The sequence below is a fragment of the Lactuca sativa genome, chromosome 7 (genome assembly GCF_002870075.4).
Source record: "Lactuca sativa cultivar Salinas chromosome 7, Lsat_Salinas_v11, whole genome shotgun sequence".
Taxonomy (NCBI): domain Eukaryota; kingdom Viridiplantae; phylum Streptophyta; class Magnoliopsida; order Asterales; family Asteraceae; genus Lactuca; species Lactuca sativa.
Window position 1 is genome coordinate 54,833,569 of NC_056629.2, and position 16,762 is coordinate 54,850,330.

Here is a 16,762-nt window from a genome sequence, read left to right on the forward strand (position 1 = left end):
ACATAAACTATACCTATTATAGTTTATCCCAAAACATTTGTAATGTACAAGAACTCTTTTATGAAAACACACTAGTGTTATGAATTCAAAAACTATGTTTATCATAGCTTAAAATATGTGTTCTAAATGAATCAAAAATCTTATCATGAATGACTAAATTTCAGTTTGTCATGATAAACTAACAAGGAAACACATTCGATATTTAGAACTTATTGTTATACACTTTGCTAACATAATACAAAGTGTTATGAAAGTTATAAGTTGTTAACTAGTTTTTAACCTTTCTGCACTGTTTTATAAATCATACGAAGTAGAAAACTGAACCCATAAATTCTGAGAGTTCATAAACTGGGTCTAGTTTATCTGTAATTTTTATTATGATTTTTAGAAGTCTTTAACTTGTGTTAAAATGTTCATATTCACAGACTGGTCCGGATTTGTTCTTGAAATGATAGGCTGTTTTGTAAAAATCACCATAAATCATAGAAAAATTGTATGGAGACGTGTAAGTAGTAATTTTAAAGCTAAAAACTTGAACTACATGCACTTAAAACAGTTTTGAAACTAAAATGTTTAAGTTGCCCAAAATAGTCCGTGAATGGGGTGTAACTTTTCTGATGAAAGCTGTTAGAAGAATTTAGTTATGTTCTTGATGATTTATCCTGTATTCTCCCCCTTAAAACTTAAGAAAAACATGAAAATGTTGGGGTGTGAACTCACCTTGAGTGATTTCAGTGGGTGAAAGTCGGAGTAGGGAAATGTTCAACTCAAGAACACTTGAAGATGCCTTGAAGATTTTCGAGAATCTAACACCAAAATGATGGAATTTGAGTAAACAATCTATGATTGGACTAGAATGGAGTTTAATTAACACAAGGAGGATGAATTATACTTACCAAGAATGTAACAAATCTTGGTGATCAGCCTTGGAGTCTCGAAATAGAGAGAATAAGCTTGAAAGAATAGTGGAGTTGGATCCTTAGTGAAATGAGAGCAAATGAGAGAAGTGAGGAGAGAGGATGGGTTGTTCCAGCTCTTTGAATGAGGGAGTGGTTGAATTTGCATGGGAAAAGGATTATTATGTGACTAGGAATGATGGGGAGGTGTGTGGGTTAGTCATGGAGTGGGTATGGGAGGTTGCTTGTGTCATAAGTTAAAGATAAGTCAACACTCCACCTCCTTGTACTTTACCCACTAAACTTTATTATTTAAATAAAGATTTTCATGAAATTATGATTAAATTATGAATATTTAGGGTTTATTATGTTAAAATACGAGTTTGAGTGAAAATCCCACGTTAAAATCTCGAAAAACGGGCTTAAAACGAAGTTTGGGTCAAAAACCGGCAATCTGGACCGAACCTGCGAGGTTCGACTCTAAAGGAGTGAGAACCGAGAGTAGGAGAAGGAAGGAACCGAGAGTGGTGAAGGAGGACCGATGGTGCGAAGGCTCGGTCGGGGCTCACATCTGGGAACCGAAAGTCAGGTCCTCGGACCGAAGGCAAGAAGAAGAAAGGCCGAGAGTCAGGTTCGGTTCGGAAATCCTTAGGCGACCGAAATAGACCGAGGGCTCGGTCCATTTTGGTTGAGATGGTTTTGGGTCCTCAGGAGGTTTCGGTCCTTGAGAGGAGTTTCGGCTCCTAAGAGGAGTTTCGGCTCCTTAAGTCCGTTTTTCGCGTAGACTTCCGTTTTTGAGCCGTTTTTTACCCGGTTAAGTGTCGGGATGACCCGAATAACTATAAAAAGTTACAGGAACTCTTGAGAGAGATTCAAAATAGAGAGAGATAGAGTGAAAACGATTGAGAGAGGTTTCGTTTGTGATATATTTGAGTGTCCGGCTTCGCAATGCAAGGTCTGTAAACCCGGTTAAGCCATGAATTAGTGTCGTACACACTCCCGATGAGCGTGAAATGGCGTGTTATCACTTTGGCTCTATGCTTAGCATTGTTAAGGCTACGAAAAAACTAAACACATAAATTCTCCAAATGATGTTTTCTCATTAAAATAGCGCATTGAGTGGCAATTACATAACGTGAACCCTAATACACAAGGGTTAATCGAGTCGATCGGTTGACTTGTTGATTTTGACTTGACTCAAAATTGACGATTGTCACATCATCCACCCGTTAGAGGGATTTTCATCCCAAAATTTAAACTCTGACTGGGACTTCTAGGGTTTTGGAAGAGATGCGGGTATTTTTGTTTCATTTGATCTTCGCAATCCCTGGTGAACTCAGGTCCTCGTTTTGCATTCCAACAAACCTTCACTATGGGGATGCGAATTTGTTTCGTTATTTTGATCTCCCGAACCATGATCTCGACTGGTTCCTCCACGAAGTGGAGATTTTCGTTAACTTCGATTCGTCGAGTGGTATTACTAGTGTCTCGTCAGACAAACACTTCTTTAGGTTCGGTACGTGAAATGTGGGATATACCTTATCGAGTTCTTGAGGTAATCGATGTTTGTATGCCACTGGTCCAATCCTGGAAAGGCCCTCGAATGGACCAATGTACCTTGGATTTAGTTACCCACGTTTGCCGAAACGTATCATTCCTTTCCAAGGGGAAACTTTTAGTAGTACTCGATCACCGACCTGGAATTCCAAAGGTTTGCGTCGCTTATCCGCGTAACTCTTTTGCCGATCTCGGGATGCCTTCAGCCTTTCCCGAATCCGAACAATCTTTTCTGTGGTTTCCCATATGATTTTAGGACCAGTGAGGGTGCTGTTAGGTACTTGTCCCCTAGCTAGCTGAGTATCCCCCACTTCGGCCCAACACAGGGGTGATCTGCACTTGCGACCGTAGAGAGCTTCAAATGGAGCGACCTTAATGCTAGTGTGATAGCTGTTATTATAGGAGAATTCGATCAGCGACAAGTGGGTATCCCATGCTTTACCAAAGTCTATCACACAGGCTCTCAGCATGTCTTCCAATGTCTGGATGGTTCTCTCGCTTTGTTCGTCGGTTTGTGGATGGTAGGCCGTACTCATGTCAAGCCTAGTTCCCAGAGATCTTTGTAGGGACTGCCAGAACCGCAAGGTGAATCTACTATCTCGGTCAGAGATAATGGATATTGGTACACCATGCAGTCGCACGATCCCCTTGATGTACGTCCTGATTAACTTCTCCATCTTGTCTGTTTCCTTTATCGGCAGGAAGTGCGCAGACTTGGTCAATCTGTTTACGATAACCCATATGGTATCAATCCCACCTGATGTCTTAGGTAGCTTGGTTATGAAGTCCATGGTTATCCACTCCCACTTCCACTCGGGTATATCCGGCTGTTGAAGTAGTCCTGATGGCTTCTGATATTCGACTTTGACCATGGCGCAAGTCAGGCACTTGCTCACATAAGTAACAATTTCAGCCTTCATGTTTGGCCACCAGTATAACTTTTTGAGGTCTAGATACATCTTATTTGACCCAGGATGGATGGAGTATCGAGTCTTGTGTGCTTCATTCAATACAACGTCTCGGAACCCACCGAACTTCGGTGTCCAGATTCAGTTCATGATATAACGAGCTCCATCATCCTTAACTTCCAAGTTCTTATCCATTCCTCTTAATGCCTCGTTTGCCATTTTTTCTGGTTTCAAGGCTTCTAGCTGAGCATCCTTGATCTGCGTGGCCAGGTGGGAATGGATGGTTATGGTTAAAGATTTTACTCGGCGGCCCGAATATTCCTTCCTGCTTAGGGCATCAGCCACTACATTGGCCTTGCCCGGGTGGTAGTGAATTTCACATTCGTAGTCATTCAGCAGCTCTACCCATCTTCTTTGCCGCATGTTAAGTTCTTTTTGATTGAGAATTTGCTGAAGACTTTTGTGATCAGTGAAGATAGTGCACTTGGTGCCGTAGAGGTAGTGCCTCCAGATCTTTAAGGCGAACACTACTGCTCCCAGCTCAAGGTCGTGGGTGGTATAATTAACTTCGTGTGTCTTAAGTTGCCTTGATGCGTAAGCGATGACTTTCCCACTCTGCATGAGCACGCATCCGAGGCCTTGTTTTAAGGCATCACAATATACCATGAAGTCATCGGTTCCTTCTGGAAGAGACAAAACTGGTGCGCTGCATCGGGCTTGTTTTAACGTTTGGAAAGCGGCTTCTTGTTTATCTTCCCACTTAAATACCACACCTTTCTGAGTCAAGGTGGTGAGTGGTTTGCGATCTTGGAGAAGTTTTGTATGAATCTTCAGTAGTAGCCGGCGAGCCCTAAGAATTGTCGAACTTATGTTGGCGTCGTAGGTGCTAACCAGTTTTCAATAGCTTTGATTTTGGAGGGATCCACATGTATCCCCTTTTCGCTGACCACATGGCCAAGAAAATTCACTTCTCTGATCCAGAATTCGCACATAGAGAATTTGGCATAAAGCTTCTCCGCCCTTAGTGTTTCCAAGATTAGCCGAAGATGTTGACGGTGCTCTTCCTCGCTTCGGGAGTAGATTAAAATATCATCGATGAATACGATCACAAATTTGTCTAAGTAGGGTCGGCACACTCGATTCATCAGGTCCATGAATACTGCCGGTGCGTTCGTTAATCCGAAGGGCATTACCACAAACTCATAGTGCCCATAGCGAGTTCTGAACGCAGTCTTGGGAATATCCTCTTCTTGAACTCGTAGTTGATGATAACCCTACCTCAGGTCGATTTTTGAAAAGTAGCTTGCTCCTTGGAGTTGGTCGAAGAGGTCATCGATTCGGGCTAGGGGATATCGGTTCTTGATAGTGAGTTTGTTTAGCTCCCGATAGTCTATGCACATGCGAAAAGATCCGTCCTTCTTCTTTACAAATAGGACCGGTGCTCCCCAAGGTGAGAAGCTTGGCCTGATGAACCCTTTGCTCAACAGTTCATTCAACTGGCTGGATAGTTCTTGCATTTCTGCCGGTGCTAAGCGGTATGGAGCTTTGGCGACGGGGGTAGCTCCTGGAATTAAGTCGATCCGGAATTCGACTTGTCGTGTGACGAGTACACCTGGAAGATCTTTGGGGAATACATCGGGGTAGTTGCACACCTCGGGAATGTCTTTGATGTCCTTCACCTCTTGTTTCGTATCTACTACGTGGGCTAAAAATGCATGGTATTCCTTTCGGAGATACTTTTGGGCCTTGATGCAAGAGATGATTTGCAAATGGAACTGGGTTTGTCGCCATAGATGAAGAGGGTTTCGCCATTTGGCAGATTAAGGCGAACGGCCCTTTCGTAACATAGAATGTCGGCACGATGGGAACTTAACCAATCCATACCGATGATTATGTCGAAACATTTTATTGTGACCGGCATCAAGTCTATTTTAAATAACTAGTTATCTAGAGTGAGGGTACACCCTGAGTATATATCATTAGTGCGCTCTTCCTTTCCATTTGCCATTTCTACTATGTATGTATCTTTTAATGAATGAGGGGTTTGTTTAAGTAATTGTTTGAATTGGTGGCTAACAAAACTCCTCTCTGCTCCACTATCAAATTGTACACATGCAAATGTGTTATTGAGGAGAAACGTACTAGTAACCACCGTGGGGTACTTGACTGCTTCTCCATGTCCTAAATCTAGGACTCTTCCTGCACCTCCAACATTGTGTTTCGTGCTTTTGGGCAGTTTCTTTTGAAGTGCCCTGCCTCTCCACAGCCGTAACAGGTTCGACTTGCTCCGGTGTTGGCGGCTGGGGCGACTTGAGGGGCGGATTGGGCTGGCACTTAACAGAATCTAGCAGTGTGCCCCTTCCTGTTGCAATTACTGCAGTGCATTTCCCGACAAGCACCGGTATATTGGAAGTTGCACTTGTTGCACTTGGGAAGAGTTCTCGCGTATTGCTTTGGTGGCGCTGGAGAGGTAGCAGTAGTGGCTGCACGGACAGCAACAGTCTGTTGCATCTTGGCGGGGTCCTGCGTCCGTTGTTTCTTTTTATCGTTCCAGAACTTCCTCTTGTTGTTCCCTCCTTTCGTTTGGTCGGTGGTGGTGATCATGGTACCACGGCTAGCCCGGTGATCGATAAGTTGTTGTGCCAATTCCTTGGCACTTTCAAAGGTAGTGGGTTTCGAGGCCAGTACACTATCTTGAATCTGGGATGACAGCCCCTAGAGGTATCGCTCCACCTACTTCTCCTCTGGAGTGACCATTGCTGGACAGAGGAGTGCTAGGTCATTGAAGCGGGCAGTATAAATTTCAAGATCTGTGCCCGACGATCTGTGCCCGACATTCTGAGGTTCCAGAGTTCTTCTTCAAGTTTTTGTATTTCACCCCTCGGGCAATACTCCTTAACATCAACGCTTTTAAGTCTTCCCAGCTTATAGAGTTAGCCACTGCAGGAGTAAGTGACTTAACTCGGCCATTCCACCAAGTAAGAGCTTTTCCGGTGAAAGTGAATGACACATACTTGACCTTGCTCGCTTCGGGACAAGCACAGATTTCGAAGACTGCTTTAGTCCTTTCGAACCATTGCATTAGCGCGATGACGCCCCCGCTTCCATTGAAAGGATCGGGTTTGCCATTCGTGAAGTCTTTGTAAGAACACTCCTTCGTATGCCCCGTGCTGTCCCCATGATTCGAGTTAGTATTCCTGGATCCAGAACCGCCGAAACCATTTGTACCCATTTGCGACATTGCTGCCACCACGGTTGCCGTTACTGCAGCCTGAAACATCACAGGATCAAACTGCGGAGGTGGTGGCGGAGGGGGCGGTGCTGTGTTGCCGGAAGGTCTTGGTCATTTCCTTAGTGGCATGGTTCTGTCATAAATTTAAAAAAGATGACCAGTCAGTAAGACTTCAATAGTAATAACGAGTCAAGTGTTACTTGTTTCATCTCATTTGTAATTTTATCCAGACTTTATTGTATCTGTAAGCTACTTGCGTTATCGAGTTATGAAGTCCAGTGCCAAACATTCAACAACATAAAATAAAATGCATGCCAAATTCATTGATAAACTTTTAGTACATAATGTTTTGAGAAAGTTTGACCTCATAAGGGCCTACATTACATCCATTCAAAAGATAGTTTGAACATCACAAAAACCCTTTGAATAGTGTAAACACTTAGTCGCAGGGTCAACCTTCATACAAACGAGTAGCACCAACGCATGCTCGAAACCTATACTACGAAGATGTGTGAGCAATGATGAGTCCTACTCACAACGATCCTTCCCTGGTGGAGCTTGGGACGATGTCGATGTGCCTTGTAGTTCTGCCAATCTCCGTTCGGCTGCAACCATTCTCTCCTCAAGCGTCGTGTATCTTTCCCGATACTCCCTTGCTTCTGCTCGAGCAGCGAGAAGGTCTTGAATGAGTAGGTCTCTGTAGTGGGAGTCTCGTTCCAGGTCTCTGGTGCGAGCAGTGGTAGACTCTATGATGGCACTTAGCTCTCGGACTTGATCGGTCATTGTCCTATCGCGATCATCCATAATCGCTATCTGTCGAGTCATGACTGGGAAGGCTATCAGTCCGTCCCCCATGGCTGAGGTCATAGTAACCACGCTCGTCGCCCAGTGAAAGCAGTCTGACGAGGATATCCAAAGCCAACCAAATTGCGGTTCTCCCACAACCATTTGTCCTACCAGTTCTTTCTAGGGCCTTCTAGTTTATGATGAACCCATGCACATCCCGCCATTGATAGAACGTGTGTACGTCATATTGAGTAGAGGAGTTGAAGAAGTACTTGAAAGCCTAGAATTGAGGGAGCATGCCCAAAGCCCGTCAGGCCATCTCGAAACCAACTATCTTGTTGAGAGTGTTAGGGGTCAGATCTTCAACATACAAGCCAAACTGACGTATGATCTCATAAAAAAGTCGGTAAATTGGTAGCCGGAGACCCGCCTCAAAGATTGGTATTGGGACTCCAACCTTCTCTTCAAGCAACCGGGAAATGTGTGTTTTCGTTCGAGGATATTGCACCCCGTGCTCAGGAAGAAACCTAAATCGGGCCTACAAGGACTCAACTTCTTTTGTTGAAGGTTGGATTCCAGTGATCAGTGTCTCCATTGCTTACCGATAATAGATGCAACACGAAAGAGAAAGGAAACAAAGAAAAAAGAAGAGACGGTTGAATATCAGTAGAGTGAAGAAAAAATGATATCGTCCCCAATAGAAAAAGATTTAAATGAGAGGCAGGAAATTCGAACAATTACAATGATGAAAACTTTCTGGGCAGCTGATTCCGTCACATTAATAGACGTCGAAACCATCCCCGCCGAACACATGTCTTGATCTAAGCTACACAAACCCAACTACCCAAGACTAACATTGGCGTCTACTAGTCTAGGGGTCTTGTTAGTGAATACCTCCGAGAATACGCCAAAGATAACATGATGATTATCCATTAGACGACCTATTTGACGGTCGTTACCTGGCACAAATGCTAGGTCTGGGCCCTCACCCTAGCGATCTCGTGTTTAGGCCACTGTGTCCTAATACCAAGGACCATAACAGACCAAAATAGTACCTGGTTTCTTGTCACACCCCCAAACCAAGGATGGCGGAAACGTCCGGGGGTGGAGGACTTCGTGTATAGTATCATAACAACAATGGCAATAGTGATGAAAGTAAACACAACCAACATATATATAATTGAAAGAGTTACATCATTGTATGAATTACATGTTTCAAAATCAATTACAATATGTTGACAAAATATGAAATGTTTGACGCCTTAACGTCCTATCCTCAAAAGCACTTGGTTACCGGTTTAGTGATTACCTGAGAATACAAGTTGTTTGAAAAAGTGTCAACACAAAGGTTGGTGAGTTCATAAGCTTTTGATAGTAAGAGTTTGAAAATCGATCTTTGTAATGAGTTGTATGTTACCAAGAAAAATCCAATATTTTCCTTATAAAATTTATGTGATTCTAAATACCAGGACCGAGAATGAACTAAGTATTTTCCATACTTAATGATATAAACGTGGTTTTAAATCGACATAAAACCCTTTTTGATATGAAGGCGTACAAGTATTTTTTCATACTCAAAGTAATTTCTATGAGCTATGTTGACATAACTCGCTAATTTAAAAGTAGAACCCGTAAATATTATGATTTGTTAATACCACATGTGAGCTATTATAACCATACCTGACATAGACGGCCTCGTAACACGACGTTCTTCAGGCGCCGCCGTTAAATGACACTTGTCACCACAGACCTTCTGGTCTAGTTGTTGCAAGCAGCTCTGGTGTGGGTTTGTCAAACCCAATATATATCTATACACGACTATCACGTTCTCCCTACAAGAGACTCTGGTTACAATTTACAGGACTTTTTACCTTTGTTACCATGAAGGTAACCCGAAGGGAATGACTCACAAATTTATTCATTAACAGATTTACGTGAACTAAACTGAGAACCTTTGATAAATAAGTTTGAAAGTAAATGATACATAAACTATACCTATTATAGTTTATCCCAAAACGTTTGTAATGTACAAGAACTCTTTTATGAAAACACACTAGTGTTATGAATTCAAAAACTATGTTTATCATAGCTTAAAATATGTGTTCTAAATGAATGAAAAATCTTATCATGAATGACTAAATTTCAGTTTGTCATGATAAACTAACAAGGAAACACATTCAATATTTAGAACTTATTGTTATACACTTTGCTCAACATAATACAAAGTGTTATGAAAGTTATAAGCTGTTAACTAGTTTTTAACCTTTCTGCACTGTTTTAGAAAAATCATAGAAAAATCATACGAAGTAGAAAACTGAATCCATAAATTCTGAGAGTTCATCAACTGGGTCTAGTTTATCCGTAATTTTTCTTATGATTTTTAGAAGTCTTTAACTTGTGTTAAAATGTTCATATTCACAGACTGGTCCGGATTTGTTCTTGAAATGATAGGCTGTTTTGTAAAAATCACCATAAATCATAGAAAAATTGTATGGAGATGTGTAAGTAGTAATTTTAAAGCTAAAAACTTGAACTACATGCACTTAAAATAGTTTTGAAACTAAAATGTTTAAGTTGCCCAAAATAGTCTGTGAATGGGGTGTAACTTTTCTGATGAAAGCTGTTAGAAGAATTTAGTTATGTTCTTGATGATTTATCCTGTATTCTCCCCCTTAAAACTTAAGAAAAACATGAAAATGTTGGGGTATGAACTCACCTTGAGTGATTTCAGTGGGTGAAAGTCGGAGTAGGGAAATGTTCAACTCAAGAACACTTGAAGATGCCTTGAAGATTTTCGAGAATCTAACACCAAAATGATGGAATTTGAGTAAACAATCTATGATTGGACTAGAATGGAGTTTAATTAACACAAGGAGGATGAATTATACTTACCAAGAATGTAACAAATCTTGGTGATCAGCCTTGGAGTCTCGAAATAGAGAGAATAAGCTTGAAAGAATAGTGGAGTTGGATCCTTAGTGAAATGAGAGCAAATGAGAGAAGTGAGGAGAGAGGATGAGTGGTTCTAGCTCTTTGAATGAGGGAGAGGTTGAATTTGAGTGGGAAAAGGATTATGATGTGGCTAGGGATGGTGGGGAGGTGTGTGGGTTAGTCATGGAGTGGGTATGGGAGGTTGCTTGTGTCATAAGTTAAAGATAAGTCAACACTCCACATCCTTGTACTTTACCTACTAAACTTTATTATTTAGATAAAGATTTTCATGAAATTATGAATATTTAGGGTTTATTGTGTTGAAATACGAGTTTGAGTGAAAATCCCGCGTTAAAATCTCGAAAAACAGGCTTAATACGAAGTTTGGGTCAAAAACTGGCAATCTGGACCGAACCTGCGAGGTTCGGCTCTAAAGGAGTGAGAACCGAGAGTAGGAGAAGGAAGGAACCGAGAGTGGTGAAGGAGGACCAAGGGTGCGAAGGCTCGGTCGGGGCTCGCATTTGGGAACTGAAAGTCAGGTCCTCGGACCGAAGGCGAGAAGAAGAAAGGCCGAGAGTTAGGTTCGGTTCGGAAATCCTTAGGGGACCGAAATAGACCGAGGGCTCGGTCCATTTCGGTTGAGATGGTTTTGGGTCCTCAGGAGGTTTCGGTTCTTGAGAGGAGTTTCGGCTCCTTAAGTCCGTTTTTCACGTAGACTTCCGTTTTTGAGCCGTTTTTGACCCGGTTAAGGGTCGGGATGATGCGGATAACTATAAAAAGTTACGGGAACTCTTGGGAGAGATTTGGGAGAGATTCAAAATAGAGAGAGATAGAGTGAAAACGATTGAGAGAGGTTTCGTTTGTGATATATCTGAGTGTCCGGCTTCGCAATGCAAGTTTCGTAAACCCCGTTAAGCCATGAATTAGTGTCGTACACACTCCCGATGAGCGTGAAATGGTGTGTTATCAATTTGGCTCTATGTTTAGCATTGTTAAGGCTACGAAAAAATTAAACACACAAATTCTCCAAATGATGTTTTCTCATTAAAATGGCTCATTGAGTGGCAATTACATAACGTGAACCCTAATACAAAAGGGTTAATCGAGTCGATCGGTTGACTTGTTGACTTTGACTTGACTCGAAATTGACGATTGTCACATTTCTCCTCTGAACGACAAGTGTAGCACTCAAAGTGTCGCTTCTTATTAGCTCTGCACCAATAGTGGATAATCACTAGTGGTGCACGACTCACCAATAGGACCCCTCCACGACCTAACGGTCCAACAATGTAGAAGGTGTTGTCAGGGACATGCTCCTCAGACAACAGGTATAAAAAGACCCTTCTTCTTTGGAAGAAGGGATCTCTCTTTCTTTCTCTCTCTCTCTCTCTCTCTCTATATATATATATATATATATATATATATATATATATATATATATATATATATATATATATATATATATATATATATATATATATATATCTTAGATAAAACCATAAATCTCTCATACACTTACTGACTAGACTGTCAGAGTCTCGTTCTGGGACCCCCTCCAGGACGACGACTAACGTCAGCTCTTTCTTTGCTGTGATTCTTAGGCTTACCCAGACAACGTGATTTATCAATGACATTAAGCTCAGAGACCTATGACAATATATATATATATATATATATATATATATATATATATATATATATATATATATATATATATATATATATATATATATATATATATATATGCACACACACGAAAAGAATAGATCAATTCATTCATATGTAATCTAGCCTATCAAGCCTCTTCCCTTTTAGGTAGGGTGGCAAATATGTACGACAGAAAACAAACCAACATATTACCATCCGAACCAAGAATTGGTGACCAATATGTTTGGTAACCAACATGTTTGGTTGGTAGTAACATACCAATTGTTTAATCATGGTACGATAGTTGTACAAAGTTTTCAATACCACAGTAGTACCATACCAACCAATTCAATATATATATATATATATATATATATATATATATATATATATATATATACATATATATATATATATGTTGTAATAATTGGCCTAAGCGTTAGACGGTCTGCAACTTATTACGATTACGGGTGCTTTATAGAAATTGGTCAATATCGGTCCAAATCAGAATGTGGTCCTAAGCGCTTCTCAGTGGTCCTTCGCGCTTCTATGCATGAACGTTTTAAAAAATTCAAAATTTCAAAATTTCAAATATTACACCAAAATTTACAAAATTTCAAAATTTTAAATTTTTAAGTATTCAAATTTTCAAATATTATAAACAATTTTTCAAAATTTCAAAAATTTGAATTTCTAAATACTAATTTTCTTAGGATATATTAAGTTTTAAAATAGTTTTATTAGTAATTTAGGGTCCACGATTAATCCCCACCGAAACAATTAATCGTTTGACCTCAGTCAATCGCCGAGTTACCGCTAAACGATTTTTACATAATTGATATATATATATATATATATATATATATATATATATATATATATATATATATATATATATATATATATATATATATATAATGTTCTTAGGTTTGATGTTTATGATTGACGAGCCTTGATATTAACAGTTACCGTATTAGTAAAGTTTAAAGTTTTAAACTTATGTTGGCGTGTCCAAATTTTCTCTACCGCTTTAACTTATAAACTCATAGTAGTCAAACAAATTGGTACCAACTATATTAGGTACGGTAGTGGTAGCAAAATTTTTGTACCAACTATAATTGGTACGATATATAGTTTAGTGAAAAAATGATTGGTACCGTACCAATTCCACCCTACTTTTAGGTGAAATCAAAAGGAAATTATCTCTAGCGGGCCTATCTTGACTAAATTGTGTATTATTTACTCTATCCCGCATTGAACACATACTAATAGACATATTCATGTTAGGACACTTTAATGGTCATATAGAAAATGGAGGTTGGAGATGACTTCTTCACGACCGAAGGTACCATCATAGTAGTTCTTCTAGGTTTTTAAACTAATACACTACTATATGCATTTTGCATTCTATGCCTGATCATATAACAATCACTCTTTCCGAACATAATCATATTCCACACTCAATATGTTATGTCATGAATGTTGTCAATTCTACCATGTGAAAACAAAAACAAACATAACATTTATAGACATCTATAAATAATATGTGTGGGAATACATAACAAAATCATTTTTAATGAAATTATATTATTTCATAAGAATTTATCACCTGTTGATTATAGGTTAAGTTATCATGTTGCATCCCTAAATGACTGTTACCAATGGTAACTATTAACATGTTCTTTCACAATCTTTAACACCATTCAAAAAATCCTGGGAGTTACGATTTCATAATAGAGTTACACTCATGACAATAATTATAACTGTTTTGTTAAAGTTAGATTATGTATATGATAAATATATGCATAAATTTTAACAAAAAAATGGTTATATGATAGTACCCAATAAATTACAACTACTTTACACAAAATAACAACATACTTACATTTATTTTTACTTAAAGTTAATTGACACAAAATAACAATATATATATATATATATATATATATAATAACAACAATTCTTATTCATTTCTAGTTTATTTATTCATAAACCAACATTGTCCATAACACTTATATTTCTAATATATTTCCTCTAAAACAACTTTCAGTTATAAACTGATATAAACATGTGAAATTTGAAGCAAAAACCTAAAAACCACATCAACACTTATATCATGTATAACAACAAGATGGAAATAATAAAAACTTATCACCCACAAGTAGTGAAGCTTTACTACTAGTGGTAGATGAGGGTATACATATAGCTGGAGAAAGGATATCATAAGGGTACATATTGTAGATGGGGCATACACCAATAAGGAGAGAGTACACAAAGAAAAGATCATGCACCGTAGAGGGTTATACTTGATTTGTTTCTGTTTTTGTGATAATGGAGATCAAGCGCAAATATATAACCTAATTTAGGTCGAACGTAACCTTTTTGCCGACATGTCACCACTAAATAGTTCCGTACAAGTAATACCTAATGATAACATGTGGTAATCAGAATCTAATTTCTATAGAAAATTATTTTGTTGATCATTGTTATAACAAAAATTAACTTTTAGAGACACATTATCATTGATGTTAGTTTGAATTCAACGATTAAATATTTTTTATGGTAAATTTCTGGCAAACCCTATAGTAACGACATATTTTTGTTAAAAATTCTAAATTTTCCATAGTTTTATGTGTCGTCTTTCAAGAACTATATTTCGCCAGTAAAAAGTACATTAGTATAATGAGATATAGTCAATGCCAATGCGAATGCCAAGTTTTTTATAATAGCATGCATTAATGGGTATGTGAGTTTGATACAATCTATTAGAATCAGGTTATAACAAAAACATCCATAATGTAAAGAAAGGACATATTGCTCTTTTATAGGAACCTACTTTTTGGTAATGGCTTTAGAACCTAGCCGCATTAAACTAATCCATATCCTTAGATTTATGGAATAAAAATAAAAGTTCAAAATACTTGACAAAAATAATAAAAGATGATCAAATATCTTTGGTAAAAATAATAAAAGATGATCAAATATCTTTTACCAAAGAGTTTATAGTGTAGCGGTATCAGAAAACGACGAAAATGTGTCATCAAAGGTTGAGGATTCTAGTTTTGCTGGAAACAAAATGTATAGATTTAGGAATCAGGTAAAGAGTGTGTGTGTTTGACGTCCTTAAAAAAACTGAATCGACTTGACTTTATTATTACTTTAAAAAACAAAAAAACAAATTTGCCAAGACATTCATGAAAGGAAAATATCGCAACACTTAAGATTGTTAACCTTTGAGTTATATAAATCGAGTTTAAAAACAAAAAACAAATTTAGAAAGACTTTAAGAGAAGGAAATATCAAAACACTTGTGTCGTATAATGCTAAACCATCTTGGCAAAAAATAATGGGCCTTAACTTTTTAAAATTAAAATCAAGAAAGAAGAAAAGAAAAAAAGTCTTAAGAGTGTTTTTGTGTAAATCGTAGTACCTAATGTGGCAATAATAAACACCAGTCCAACTATGAAGGGGTAAACATAAACTATACAGGCATAAATATCTACATCAACTCCCATCAACTCCAGTCTCCTTTGTAGTTCATTCACCGCTTGGCGCTTGCATGGACAACCTTCCTGCAACTCTAGTGTTCGAAATACTGAGTCGACTCAACAACTCGGCGGACGTTGCGCGCTGCAGAGCAGCATGGAAGACTTTTGATACTGTCTCTCCAGACCTTCCATGGATCAATCTCCAGTACCCATTAAAAAGGTACATCGAATTAAGGTCTAGGGATTCAGATTCTTCTAGTTCTTCCTCATTACCTTCCCCTCTCAAGACAATTATCCTCCATCTTATATCGAACTCAAGATCTCTCGAATCGGTGCATATTGGCGCCGAGAATCTGCCCCTAGACGTGTCTCACGCTGACGTTGAAGATTATGGCGATGATATGTACCTCACAGATGGGGCTTTCGTCAAGAAGTGGCTCCCTAGGGTTTCAGGAACATTGAAATCCCTTTCTATATCAGATTTTTGGGTTCATTCAGGTTGGCGTCGATCAGAAGTTTTACCCCTCGTCTCCGCATGCTGTAAGTGCCATTATATGCTGAAATTGTTCATTTCTCTATTTGCTAGAGATGTTGTTGCTATATATTTTGTGAAATTATAAGATCCATGCCATTGATCTAATGTCCTATGACGGAAATCATGTATCTTTCGAGGATTCTTAATTTCAACTGGTGTTACTTATCAAATTATATATAAAATTTTGGCCTTACTATATATGTTATTACTTACTTATTACTGTCTGGATGAATATGGAGATGGTTTGTCAGGAACAACCCTCATGTTTCCTTTGGCAATAATCAAGATCGGATAAATTAAAATGGATAAAATTGCTGTTCTATTTTAGTTATTTTCTCTATTGTTAGTAGTTGAGTTTGCTTTAACTTGGTTGTTTTGGTTGATTCAGGTCAGAATTTGCTAGAATTAGAGCTGAAGCATGCATGGATTTCTGTAGAGAATATGAATCCAATGCCAATGCATGGATTTCTGTAGAGAATATGAATCCTCATCCATCGTGATCATGCTGCTGCTCATGTATCGAGACGTTTTATGGATTGGTGCGTGGCTCGGTGGCCTAGACTAAACTGGAGATGGGGGGCATGGGAGGAAGGAACCGAAGATACATGGATAACCAATGGTATACCCAATGCACAAGTCAACTAAGAAGCAGTTGGGGAAGGCTCGGATATTCTTTACATAATGATACAAAGATATCGAAAGTATATACAGGAAGTAGAAGAACCAAAATTTGTAGAGGGGTGAATGTATGATGGATCAAATATACATCTATTAAGGGGTAG

General features: G+C 38.7%; 1 protein-coding gene across 1 annotated transcript; it reads left to right on the plus strand.

Moving 5' to 3' along the window:
- Window positions 1–15,516: 15,516 nt before the first annotated feature.
- On the plus strand, window positions 15,517–16,454 carry LOC111883832 (F-box/LRR-repeat protein At4g29420). Its single transcript, XM_023880155.1, has 2 exons — window positions 15,517–15,985; window positions 16,369–16,454. The coding sequence occupies exons 1-2, from the start codon at window positions 15,517–15,519 to the stop codon at window positions 16,452–16,454; spliced, it is 555 nt and encodes a 184-aa protein (XP_023735923.1).
- Window positions 16,455–16,762: the final 308 nt, after the last annotated feature.